This window comes from Colius striatus, chromosome 10 (assembly GCF_028858725.1).
Source record: "Colius striatus isolate bColStr4 chromosome 10, bColStr4.1.hap1, whole genome shotgun sequence".
Classification (NCBI taxonomy): Eukaryota; Metazoa; Chordata; class Aves; order Coliiformes; family Coliidae; genus Colius; species Colius striatus.
The window spans coordinates 26,973,483-26,987,392 of record NC_084768.1 but is presented as its reverse complement, the minus strand read 5'-3'; the positions used below and the strand labels follow the sequence as shown (position 1 = coordinate 26,987,392).

The 13,910-nt window shown below is 39.7% G+C and overlaps 1 protein-coding gene across 1 annotated transcript in view; it reads left to right on the top strand.

Moving 5' to 3' along the window:
* ELAVL4 (ELAV like RNA binding protein 4) overlaps positions 1 to 13,910 on the top strand; it is a 59,252-nt gene that overhangs the window by 33,081 nt on the left and 12,261 nt on the right. The window contains exon 3 of the mRNA XM_062003374.1: positions 8,501 to 8,604. Coding sequence (XP_061859358.1) covers positions 8,501 to 8,604 — 104 coding nt within the window. The remainder of the gene's footprint in view (positions 1 to 8,500; positions 8,605 to 13,910) is intronic.

The following is a 13,910-nucleotide window of genomic DNA, read 5'->3' as shown; positions in this document are numbered from 1 at the left end:
GAAATTTGTGTAAAGGTAGGGTTTTTCTAAGACTATTTGTGGTACTGACCAGCAGCAGGTTCTGTCAAAGCATTCCCCATCTTGTTTTGTTTTCTGAGTGGATGTGTGGGACTATTGCAGAGTGAGAATCATTACTGTGTCTAATTTTGAGGGATAGTAGCTACTGTCAATTGATATTTAATTTACATGAGAACTCTTTAACTGCTTCAGCATTCTGAAAATCAAGATGTTAGATTACACTGTCTTGCAGTAAGGGATTTGTCAAGACTACAGAGGAGGAAAAAACTCATGTAATCTCCTCTGGCACTGCCTGTTGAAGTCAAGCTTTCGAACTCTGCAAGGTGCTGGTTGAATGACAGTTGCTTTCTCTAGTGGGGAGCTTGCAGTTGATTTTAAGGGATTTTGCATTGTTTTTGAAGTCACCATTTTCAGGTGGTCTTCTGGTTCTCTTACAAACAGATGTGGAGGTCCAGGGGTCACAGTTACCTCACTAGCACTAATCATTTGATTGCTTTAGCTACATTTATAGGATTTGCTTCACATTTCAGGCACCGCTTTTTATTCTCTTTTTATTTTTCTAGGCTTGTTGTCATGGTATCTGGCACTTCCCATTCAGATATTAAAATTGAGTGGTGTCTGTATGTCTGGTTCATTTTCCTTCTCTTATCCTCTCCCCGAGGGAGAGTTTTACGTGGGATGTAGCATGCTGTTTGCAAGGGCTTCCTTTGGGGGATTTTTTAATCATGTAGCAGTGTCTCTGTTGGAGAAGGCCTGGTGCAAAGAAGCCTCTTCCACTTGCACTGGAGTTTATTAAATCCAGTGTGCATAGAGCATCCATGGGAGCTCATTGTGCAACTCGTGACTCCTTCAAGTTCCCTAAAAAGGCCTGTCTCCCATGCAAGTGAGCTTTTATCTGAGTGTCTCTGGCATTGCTAGGATTAAGGAATTTCCTCACTGCAGATTTCCTATGAGGAAGTCTTCCAGCCTTTGCTGTGGGGATCAGACTCTGTCTTAGGGGAAGAGTTTGCTTGAGGAATGTTGTCCTATCTATCTAGATTTATTGGCCTGCGTGCCTTCACAGGGGCTCTAGATAGAGGTGGACTTCAGTCTGTGGAACACACAAGGATTTTTCCCTGAGGTTTGGGGCTAGACTTGCTTATTATGAAACAACAAACATGTATTTTTAAGAGGGGTTATAAGGGTATTCCAGTGCAAGTCTGGAAGCTGGCTTTCCTCTCTGGTAGGATCTTAAGAAGGATCTGCGGCCTCAGATTTTGTGGATGGTTGCCTTTAATCAAGGATAAGTCATGCTCCTTAATTGTAGGTGCACTGTAGCATCAAAGCATATCTGTCACTCTAGGTTGGATTGCATTTAAATACAGCTGATTCCTAATTTAGAAGGGTGATCTTCTCAAAAGAACTAAGGGCATCTGAAATACAGTAATGTGATGGAAGGTTCCCAGACAAAACTTGTACCAGTCACCTTCCTGCAGAAGGCAAAACCCAAGCTATTTACTACTCATCTCTTTTTCACTTGAGTGACTACACATTTTTCCCTAACTTCTTGCAAAAGTGACAGTTGCATTGTAACGGGAAGAGGATGCTTTCTTGCCATTCCTGGACAATGTGTACTAAATCCTAGTCTGTACAAGTATAAAGAGTCTGTATTCTAAATATGCTACAGACTAAATGGACAATGTGATAAAGAGCAGCTTAGAAGAAATTACTTTCATAGTTGTTGACGGTGAATTGTGACAGTGACAGCCTTAGCTTAATTGCTTGATCCTAGGAGCACTGTGCACAGAAGCTGTTTCCCTCCTGATTTGCTTCTCCTGCGACTGTGCATCACTGGGATGACAGCAGGTGCTGCTTCTTGGTAAAAGGATGGAGGATGAATGAGACTGATGATGGTATAAGAAAGATTCAGACAAGAAGCAGGGTTTGAATTGGTCTCATAAGATCTCCTTTATGCTTGTTCTGAGTCTTCTCTCCATATCTTATCTCTTTTTTTAGGTAAACAGCTGGTAACTGTCATAGAAACAAAAAACCCTATGAAGCAGTCAAATCACTTGACCCTCTTTGTACATTTTGAATGTATCTTCTCAAGGGTGTTTATGTAACCTTCTCTGAAAGCCCCCACTTCATGCAGCTTTTCATGAGTTGCAGTCATCTGTCCTTCCAGGAACATGTTTAACAGACTTCAAATGGTTTGGAGGCTCACAAGGTTATGCTCTGAATGGGACTATAAACTGGAGCAGGGCTTACCTTGAATGTCAGTCTCTTCCCTTTACTGTTACTTAAAAAATGGAAAGTATGATGTCTGTCTTTAGCCCACTTATCTCGCTGTTTTCCTTTCCAGGCAGCCATAGATATATTTATTAGGAACGTCCTCAGTTTATGGGAATTCCTGGGGAAGGTTGAAGAGCATGTGCAAGTCTACATGGAAGATTCACAGGTGGACAGCAAGCTAAACTCAGCTGCTTCCATAGACAAACTTACCTTGGCACCAGTTCCTTCCCTTAAATGTTCAGTAAGGTTGGAACAGGCAAAAATTGGAGCCAGTAGGCTTAGAGAACTCATGATGAGCATTATTTGATTTTCTGATCCCAAACTCAGAGTGACTGAAAGCTGCTACTGTCTGATGGCTTCTGCCTGGCTAATAGGAGATAAGCTGTCAGATGTGGCCTACTTCTGAAGGAAGGGATTGTGTCAGAAAAGCGTTGGCACTCGGTGGTGTTTGTTAGGGCTGTCAGGCGGGCAGCTTTAATTAGGTTTTACATTCAGTCAGGAGACAACAAAACCGTGATTTAAGGCAGTTTACATTGTTCCTCTTCTGTTCTATGCTTGCTTTCTTGAGTGACTGTTTATAGTGGGGACTATAGTCCTTTAATGTGGCTTTGCATCCCGAAGTAATCGATTTTCGACACAAAAGGGTGTGTTTAAAACTTACCCAGTCACAGGTGAGTAATTCAAAGTTGTACTCTTCTATAAGTTGCTTTTGAATAGTTTAGCAGCGATAGTAAGTCTTCAGACTTATCTGACAAAGTAGCTTCCTTCTACTTTCCTGTGGTAATGATTGCAGTAGGAGCTGTATGGAGAACAACCAACAAAAATGGTGTCTTTGTAGAGCTTTGGAGTAGAAGAGATGATTGAACACTTTGAAACATCTTGCCAAAACCTCTGGATTAATGTCTGCTTGAGCTGGAGCATAGCTTTAAAAACAGAAATTAATCTGAACTTCTAGAATTTCCAGTGGTAGAACATCTGACAAAATGGTTGGTAGGTAGTTAAGTTAATGTTACCGTCAATGTCAGAAACTGTACAAACACCTTCCCCAAGAAAACAACATTTGTTTTGTTTCTGGTCTTTTATTTCTATAATTTTAGCTGCTGAGTAACGGCACCTGGGATACAGAACACCATGTCTTACCTGCTGGACAGACATCATTAAAATAAACCCATCCACTTCAGATGAGTATTAATGTAGTATTGCGAAGATTCACTTCAACTTTTTTTTTTATTAGGTAGACAGATTTAACTCTGTCTTTCACTTGAAAGTGTTTGTGCCGTAGTGTATTCTCATGGCACAATTGCAAGGGCCATTGGTATCTATCTTGAAGTGCGTATGCCGGGACTGGGCATGGCACTGACAGAAAGGCATGCAGCCAGATCAGAAGTTGCAATTTTTCTTTCCCATTTTAAGTGTGTGGCACTTGTGCCAAGAAGAATTGGTTTAACCCTTCTGGCAGCATTACAAGCTTGAGATGTGGCTGAGTATCTGTAACTGCATATCTGAGTCTGTTTCCCATTTGGAAAGTATGCTGCAGTTAACTTGGTTTGTTGGGATGTAATCTTGCATTTGTGCTATCTAAATGTATGTAGTTGTAGCTTACTGATGAGTTTAAATTACTTTGTACTTTAATTCTCTCCTCTTTGTTCCTATCCCATTGTCCTGGTCTTTCTGCAGTCGATTTTCAGGAGCAACAAATATTGTTTTTTCCACTCATCAACAGAAATGAGCAGTTTAGGGCCAAGATAGGTTTCTTGAGAGACCTGTAGGAAAACCTATTTCTGGCCATTTCTTATTCACAGTTCCCAGTTAGAGATCTATTGGCTGATTGCGTTCTTAATCCATTTAATGTGTGTCATGTTAATTTTGTTTTAGTCGATTAGTAAGCAGTACCAAATCAAGTGCTCTATAGAAGACTGAGTATATCAGTGCTATTAAATCGACATTCTTAAAATTTGTAAGTCAAACTTGTAATCTCATCAAGAAGGATGTCAGTTTAGTTTGACAGAATCTGTTTTGCATAGACCTAATTTGATTGACATTGATTTTATTACCCTTCTCTAATTCTTTGCTATAAGAGTCCAGTATTGAATATTGTGTAATTTTGCCTTGTTCAACACTAGACTGGACCTGTAATTACTTGAGTCATGCAGTCCTACCTTTTTGAATTTCAGTGTAAAATTGTCTTTCCTTCAGGCTCTTGGAATTAGTTCAGTGCTATAAGAATTACTGAAAATCACCAAAGAGCCATTTGCTCCTCTTTTGGAGCCTATTCTGTGCAAGTAGTCTGGATCGTCTCATTTAAACGTGTATCATTTTAAGAGCTCCTGTTTAACATCCACCTGGGTTTGCCAGTTAGTACTTCGTATAGCTTCTTCAGGTGTACATAGCACATGTTTTCTCTGTGCTGTTACTAGTGCTATCTACTGATGAGTCAGCATGAGTCTTAAGGGATCTTTTTTTTTTCTGTGATTGGGAAGGGAAATAAAAGCTCTTGTTACTCTGACCTTTACTAGCCTAAGATTTTTTCTGGATTTTTTGTTTGAATTTTTTCATATTATTATTTTTTCTATTGTCACTGACAGTGGTTTTGTCTATTTTCCCTTATCTCTTAACTTAAATCTGGAGTTGGCCTAAGCAGATTGGTTTATAAAGGAAGTAAAGGCAGGTGCAGGTCTCTTGGCTGGTACCACCTTTTTCATAGTTGCAAGTTTTGGAGTGCATGGGTAAATATTATAAACAGGCTATATTGATTTCTTTGTATTCTTTCTCATGGTTTGTTTTAATCTTGGTGATTTTCATCTCTCTGAAATGGAGCCTTATAAAATATGGAATACATACATTACAAGTTTGAACTTGGCTTTGCATGGTTTTTTAAGACTGTAAAGTCCTTGATAATTTTTAACCCTGTTAACACTCCCTGATGGACCTATTCTTTACCAGATCATAGGAGATCCACTACTCATTTTCTGCAAGCTAGAAATAAATGTTCAGAAAGAGAGCAATGGTAGTAGTGGTATAACAAGGTGTTGTTTTAGGATTATCTAGAAATATCTCTTGCCTGCCCTCCTGAATCACAGCATGTGATGAACTATTGGATTCCAAATCATAGAAAATATTTACTATTTACGGTGCCATTCCTGGGAAGTGTAGCATGGGAATGAACCTCAGTGTCTATGTGGGATCCCACTGAGAGGTCCAGCTGCTTGCTTCGTGCTGCCAGATTGCGTCCAAAGAAATGTTACCCTTTTTGAGTACATGATGAAAACACACAAAAAAAATACAGCTTCCCTGTGTTCTAGAACAAATCCTTCTCTTCTTTATCTACCAGTAACAGTTTTTAGTTCTTTCATATCTAGAATCTGTGTTTTGTCTGACATAAGGTGTATTGCTCTGGAGAATAATTTGAAAAGAATATTTTTAGCTGGATATATATTTTGAAGTTTTAGCTGTAAATGTTCAGCACACTGAAATTTTATTATGTCTGCCTGCAGTCATAAAGCTTTTCACCTTTTTTTTCCTGAGTTTATTTTAATTCAGTTTATTTTCTTTTCTTAATTGAGATTTGGTGGAGTGGATCCTGTCTTCATTTAACCATGATATTTAGGAGACATCCTTGAACACAAACGAAAGAAATTGTACACCCGAAATGTCTGTTTGAATTAGCTTTCTGAGCACTGAGTTTTTAAGTAGATCCACCTTGTTTGGGTTTTTTTGGCAATAATACAGCCACTATAGCTATTAATACCTGTTGGTACTTCCTATCCTTCACCTTGGACAAAAACATCCATTTCCAGTTGCTAGTGAGAATCAGATTGATATCTAAATTTAAACATTACTGGGAAACTCCAAGGAAAGGAGTGAACTTTCGTACCATTCTTTCCTTTGTATTGCTGTGATTTTCCTTCCCTACAGCTAAATTTGTCAATGGATTTGTTATCCGTGGCCTCATCTTTGCAGAAATATATACAGAAGTGAGGATGTTCCTCTGAGAGATTATTAAAAATCATTGGCTGTGTTATAGAGGTTGGACAGTCCAAGTGCCTGGAAAAGAGCAGTGGCTGGATGTAGAAGCTTGGATTCAGAGTGACATAAATTCCAGGGCCTTGTCAGCTACTCATGTTGTCAAGATACTTCTGAAGGTCAAGAGATTGTTAATGGGAAAAGTAGGGACACCAGCTTGGATTGTTCAAGCCCTGATGCTTACATCTCCCTTCCTATGTAAAAACAGGTTTGTTTTTTAGAATTGCTTCCTTCTACCTGGGACTACTGTTTAGGAGCAAGTACACAAAGGATTTGATGCATTCAGAGGCACAGGGATTGGGGCTGTGTAAAATGTCTGGAAGATGAGAAGAGGAAGTCAAGGCACGGAAAGTATCTGTAAAGTATTTCTGCTCTGGGCTTCATGTTCTGTCAGACTCAGATCGTTCTTCATTAATGTCTTGTAACTTGAGCAGAAATATTTTTGTTGAGATTAATTCAGCTCTCCAGGAATACTGTATGTGTTTTCATACTATTTTCTGAAGTTAAATTGGTTGGATGGATTTGTTCCCTGCATATATTGTAAGTTAAACCAGCTATTTCTTATCCTTTCTTCTGTATGTGGACATTTTAGGTGTGAACTGCAGTGTTTACATGGATTTTTAAGGTCTCACATTGCATAGTTAGCAGCTTTTAGTGCTTTGATCAGATTTCCTAAGACAGAAGTGCTCCCTGTATTTGTGTTACAGCAAACACTGTATTTTTTGATGGTGTCTGACTTTGAAAAACACACAGATGCTTTTTTGTAGTCTAGGAGACAAAGAAACAAAGCTTTGTGCTTGGGAGGCAGGATCTGTGACCCCAGGGTACATCAAGGCACTTGGTGTGCAGCTGCTTTCCCAACCTCCCCTTGCTCCTAGTCAGCAGGAACTGGGTGGCTGTTTGCTGCTCCTGCAGATAGAAATCCTCTTTCACAAGTGCTGTCCTCCTTGTGAGGGATTTTCACATGTTTCCTTTCCTGCTGCCTGTGAGCAGGAGCACTTGGATCCCCTGTGCATCAGCTCCGAGTGGCAGGTTGTGTTTTGGCTTTCTGTTCTCTGGATACACTGAAGAGTGTAGAAAGAACGTGATTGAAATACAGGGCTGCTCCCCTGCCTGCTTGGGCTCTCTTATTCTTGAAATTTGGTTATCTGGTTATATTTCTAAGTGCATGTGCCTTAAAGATAAGAATTGCTGTGTTTTTCCAAATATGCAAAATAACTTCAGTAGGAGGCTTGAAGGAAGGGATCTGGAAGCGGCTGTCTGTCACGTTGCATTAATAGAATTGATGCTGTAAACTGCTGTGTGGGAATCAGGAAAAGGTGCCTTTCTGGTACAGGTTCTCATACCCCATTGTAGATGCACGGCTCTGTCCCTGCACTCTGTGCATGTGAGTCTAGTTCTAACACCACAGCCTCTCCAGCTCCATGTTACACTTATCCCAGTTTTTAACCAGGTCTCCTCTTTCTGCTGCAAATGCAAACACAGATCTTGCTAGTAAAACAGAAGCTGTTGAAATGATTTTGGCTGCTGAAGTGGGCTCCTGCCATCCCATGCGCATCAGCAGTTGTACTGTTTTGGTTTTGCTGTCATCTCTGATCCACGGAGGAAAACTTTAATGTGGTCTTTTATCCGACTGCAATTTGATCTCTCTCGTTTACTGGCTGCTCACTGAGCAATAAAACAATATGCAAAGGTGGCTATCTGTTCCTCAGTCAGCTCCTTCAAGGTTAGTGTTGAGTTTCCTAATTTTTGTATTTTTAACACTTACAACTTTGTGTATAAACAGTAACAGAATTATGTATATTATGTTTTTATCATTTTTAAGAGGTGGACTTGTTGGTGTTCTGGCAGGTCAGCCAATTGCATTTATTATCTCGGCACAAAACAATTATACAATTCTGCTGCTGTCAAACGTTGCACACACTTTTCAGTGAACTCCTGGGGAAGGGAAGGTCATAGATTGCTTCTTTCTCGTTTTTAAAGTAGGATCTTCAGAGCAGCAATTAAAAATATTTTTGTTGGCTTCCACTGTATTAAGGTAATGAAATGGTGAACAACAGCATAGATGCCATAGGGAAAGCAGGGATGAAATGATCAGTGTAAGAAAATTGTCTTCCTACTCTTGTAAGTTGTTCCTACACTTAAAGAATACTGAGTCCTTTTTCCTTTGTTTCTTGTGTTTCAACAGGGCAGAGTTTAGGGTATGGATTCGTTAACTATATTGATCCAAAGGATGCAGAGAAAGCCATTAACACTTTAAATGGACTCAGACTCCAGACCAAAACCATAAAGGTAAGACAATACAAAACACATTTTTGCTTAAGTCAGAAAGTGGAGAAAGTAGCTGAAATGGTTACTGGCAATTTCATCACCATTTTAATCTCCATTGTAAGGGGCATTCTGCTAATGAGCTCCTCTGCAGAACAATGGGAGAACATGTGGAAGATGAAATCTCTCATCTCTGAAATTTCTGCTATTGTTAAGAGGGAAAGTAACAGGAAGCTCCTTAAAGCATGGCAGCGAGGCTTAAATGTAGAATTAAACAGCTGTAGTGAAACCATTATCCATAAACAGGTGAAGTACGTGACAGTGTATTCATAAGTTACACATTTGCTTGTGTTTTAATGGGAATATCCTAACACAGCACTTTTAGTGACACTCATTTGCAGGTGTTAGAAACATATTTCTCAAGTTAAAATGTCATTCTCAAAAGAATATCCATTTTCTTCTCCATTTCCACATCCTTAGTTTGATTTATTCTTTTAGAAGCTGGAGGGATTAAAGATCCTGCTGAAGTCTCTCATTTCATTGTTGTAATGTTGTAAAGACCATTAGTTATTCAACGACCTTCTTCAGTGGTCTCACAAGAAAAGCAAGTTTCCACGCTGTCACGTTTTTTGCTGCATGGCTAACAAAGCTTTTCTTTGAAATGGCTTACGGAAGATTTCCACATCTTGAGTTGTGACAAATAATACATCTTAAGGAATGGAAATCAAAAAAACTGAAGGGGAGCAGACAGCAGATCTGATTCAAATTACCTAAAACTGTTTTGATCACGTTTGAATGCTGGCTTTGGATTTGTACCATTTCTCTTAATTTTTCTTCTGTACTTGATTTGGATTTCAAAGCCAAAAACATTAAAGAAGACAAAAATAGAATTGTTACTCTTGAAAGTACTGGTGCAAAAAATGTCAGTGATTTCATACCTTGCAAAAAAGATACTGTATGGTCAATACTGTAGTTGTTACTTACCCTTTCTCACTGTGGGTTTTCATGTGGACAAAGTGGTATTCCCCACAGCAAAAACATTTGTGAGTTATTGTGTATCTGTAAGCGTTGCTTGAAGCAAGTTTTTCCCTGGTCAGTTTGATTACAGAAGAGCAGAAGTCCTGAGGGTTAGGAAAGTGGTAGAGTAGCTGTGTGGATTACAAGAGAAGCCTATTTTCAAATCTCCCTTAGACCAACCAGATTCCATCCCATAAATATGTATGTGGGCAGCGTGTCAAAATGCTCACAGCATGGTTTTGAGGAGTTAAATGGAAAAACTTATAGGAATATTTAAGGCAAAGCAGCAAAATCTACTGTCTTATCTACAACTGCAGGTGAAAAATATGTGCTTGGACTCAGCAGTTTCAGCTCGCAGTGAAAGTTGAGCAGTAAGTTGCTCTCCAAATTGCTTTTAAAGGTACATTATCAAGAAAAATACAGTATTTTGAAAGTACCAACCTATCTTCTAAACACCATATTAAAAATTCAGTGGAACTTGACAAATCTAGATCTGCTTTTAATCCTGGACTCGTATGTTTGAACGTTACTCAGCATTAGCAAAGGTGCTATGTTTCTTGTCTGAAGTACCTGCGTTTTGCCTTTATTTTGGGAGTCAGCACAGTGCTATTGGATTGCTATACTATACGAGGGTTCCAGGAAGCAAGCTACAAAAAGGCCTCCAAAACCTGCAGTCCAATCCAATTAATTTTTCTTTAACATTTCTCTCACTGGCAAAATGAAACCATTACGCCTTTTGTTATCATGTATTGTAAGATTTTTATTACTTAGGAACTTCCCATGATAAAACATCTTTGCAGCATGTTTTTTCTTTTTATTTTTCAATTCCGTATAAATTTTACAAATACAAGTGCTTTATTAGGTTTGGGGGTTTCATGCTTATTAATAGCTCTGGTAGATTTTTACAGAGTAAATGACACTGTTGGGCTCTTGAAAGCTGTTAAAATTTAATAATAAGCAAAGTGACCTAACCTGCATACACAGGAGCTACATAATTTGTTTAGTGTTTGGGAATATACATGTAGGCTTTTTTTAAATAAATTTGTTTTCAACTATTTATGCAGCTGCCTAAAACCAGTTTAAGGGAGCCTTCTAGTCAAATAGCCAAGCTTTGGGCACACAGACATCTAACTGGCAGTTTCCAACCCAATTTTCTATTGCAGAATTGCATGTGATTACCTCGCCTTGCCCTCTTGGGTTTCTTTTTATTTTTAATTATATTTTGCTCTTAGAAGCCTTAATAAATTAGGTCTGCTACCCTGGTACTGTGTGGTAGGGGTGGAGGTTTCCCAGCGTTCATGCTAACTGAATGGTGAATCATGTGTTTGCTGCTCCCAGCAGTGCCTGTGTCCCAGAGATGTCTCTGGTTCCCAAAGGGTAGCAAAGCAAAGAGAAATCAAATGCAGTAACCACGGAATTCTGCTAGCTTGCCTGTTGCCCTCACATGCCCCTTTTCAGCATCTCACTGTGATTTACTATAGGGTTGAAGTATTGTAATTCATGGAATTACTCTAATTATCAGAGCCGATTAAGTTAGTCTAGATAGACGCCCTTTACAGTTACTAGAAATGCACTTTTTGATGCCTTTAAAGCCTGTCTCAAAAGAACATATAGAAAGGGATTTGGTGGCATATAGTTTTGTAGGCTAAAAGTATTTAATTAAATAACATTGATCTGATCAAGTACTTAGTATTATTTTTTTCTGGTTTCTTCTTGAGTATGGTGAGGAGTTTATGGCCCAGAATGAATCTGTAATGTCCTGTTGATGGATAGGTTGAACCTTGGCTTCTGGCCACGTATGCCTGCTAGCTGCAACCCTGGAAGTAGCATTTCTCTGGCTACCTTTTTGTTTGAAAGCTGTTTTGATGGAAAATTGAAATGAATAATCTGTAAAAGCCCTGTTACAGGAGCAAATTTATTTCCGCTTGCCAAGGTCACCTTGGTCCTGCTGACTATGTCCCATCTCCTTAGTCAAACAGTCATGGGCTTTGCTGTCCCTTGCACCCAGACTGATCATGAGCTGGCTCTGGGGAGTCATGACTACACTCTTTTTTTTTTTTTTTTGATCCACAAGACTGTTTTAAAAAATATCTGTATTTTCTTCGTGTGTCCTCGAATCCTGTCCTTTTCACTTCTGTAATGTTTTCATGGCAGCTTAACGTTCTCTCTCTCCTGATGCCATGCAGTCACAGAAGGAGCTGGGTTTATAGCAGGATCAGCAAAACAGCTCGGCACAGTCTGCTCTCAGATGTGAGGACTAAAATAACTGGAGAAATGTTCTTTTTATTATTTCATTGTTACAATAAATAATCCCTCTTCACTGTAGCAGCTAAAATATTTATGTGCATTTTATTTAAGTCAATGATGCCCTTTCAAGTCAAAGTCGAGCGGAGGTGACTATTTACAGAATATCTGTTTGGGGAAAGCATTGAAGGAAGTGTTATGCATTTGGTGGTAATAGGTTATCCATGCTATCTTCTTCCTCAGCTGATCATAGTGCATATTTTATTTACACCAATTTGTGGCATCATCATTTTGCAAGGGAGAAGGACTTCACTTTATTTTTACAGCTAAAGCTTGACATAATTCTACAGAACAGCTTAGAAGGAGAGAAGATACAGCGTGTGTTGAAATAAATATATATTCCAGAAATTGAATCTATTTTTAGAAATTAAATTTACCCATCCATAAAAGCATATGAAAGGTCACTGCTGCTGCTGAAGATTGCCTGGCAATTCAGTTGCATCAAATATGAGAAGGAAAATAAGATGTGTGATGCATGGAGTACAGATTGTTTAAACTGTGCTGCACTGCTCTGAAAAAAGGACAATGTCTGAAAGGATGCAAAGAAAGCATTTTACAATTTACATGGGGTTTCAGGTGACCTGGCTTCACGTTGGGAATGCGTGGAACAATTCTGAAAGGAAGTTGGGAAATCTAAAAAGAGCCAGTGACCCCCTGATGTGCAGTCTTGTGTCCCACTCTCCTTCCTTTTTTGTTGCCTGAGGATAGACTTGTTTCATTCCTCCCTCTCAAGAGCAGGTAGCACACTGACACTGCTGGAGCAAAAGGAGAAGGCCTCCAGTGAGGGCAGAAGGAATCTAGGTTCTCTGAGCCTTTAATGCCTTCATTTGAAATCCATTGGATCTATCAGATGATGAAATACTAAACATATGAAATCATCTAGGATTCTCTTAATTCCTCTGTGATCAGAGGCTTTCTGTAACTGTTCATTTAAATTAATAACATGGAATACAGCTACTGCCATTTTTAACACTTCCTGTTGTTCAAAGTGTTTATTTCTGCTTTACTCTCCGGTTTTGATTGATAAGGCTGGATGGTCCTAGTTTAAAAGTACAGTGAATAAGGCTGTGGGAGAAAGTGCTGTGCTTTCTGGTAATAGAGTAATAATGGGACTGCCAAAAGATCTTGCTATTTATCTTGGTTTCTCTGGCAGTTTTCAAAATGCCAGATATTTCTACAAAATTCAGGCTTTGAATCTGTCCATGTTAATTCTTGTAATTGTCTGCAAAACTACAAACCATCCTGTCACTGTAGGGTAACCAAATAACAGCAACCTCAGACTTGTCTGTCCTACAAAGTCATTTGTCAAAAAGATTGCCTTCCAGTCGTGCTCAGTGGTAGAAGAGGCACGGCAAGCACAAGGCAGGGGAGGAGGAAGGCTGCAGCAGCAAGCGATGGGGAAGCAGCTACATCTTCTGCACCCCATCCCAAACTACTTGGGAGATATGGGGGGAGTTAACAATTTGAGTTGCAGCCAGAAAGTGCTATGGTAGCAGAGCACTAGTGTTGGGTGCCCTTAGTGCAATACTCTGCTGAAAACACTGTGTTCTCTCACCCAACCAACTGGCCACCACCTGCAACTGCTTCTCCCAGTGAAGAAATCAGATGTTTGCAAGGCCAGGTGGTATGGTGGGTGTTCAGAGGGACTGGGGGATACTCTGGGCGAGAACTAGGGGGAAAGGCACAGAGAGCTTAGGTGTCCCTCAAGGGAGAAGAGTTGAAGGGTCAGAGGGAAGGGAAGGTCTGGAAGGAGCTGAGCCTGTTTAGCTGTGGCAAAGAGGGATTTGCCTGTTGAAGTTTCTTGTGTATGCAGCTGCATTGGGTCTCCTGTGTGTCCAGGGACATAGTGTACCATGCCCCATGTGCTTTGCCAGCTCATCAGTTGCCTTTGGACGTGTTCAGATGCATTTCCCCTGAGCTGCAGCAAAACTTTATAGAGGTTCTAGATGTGAAAGAGCATGCACTCATCTCCTTCCTTGGAAATTCAGATTACAGGTATCTCCAAGCTA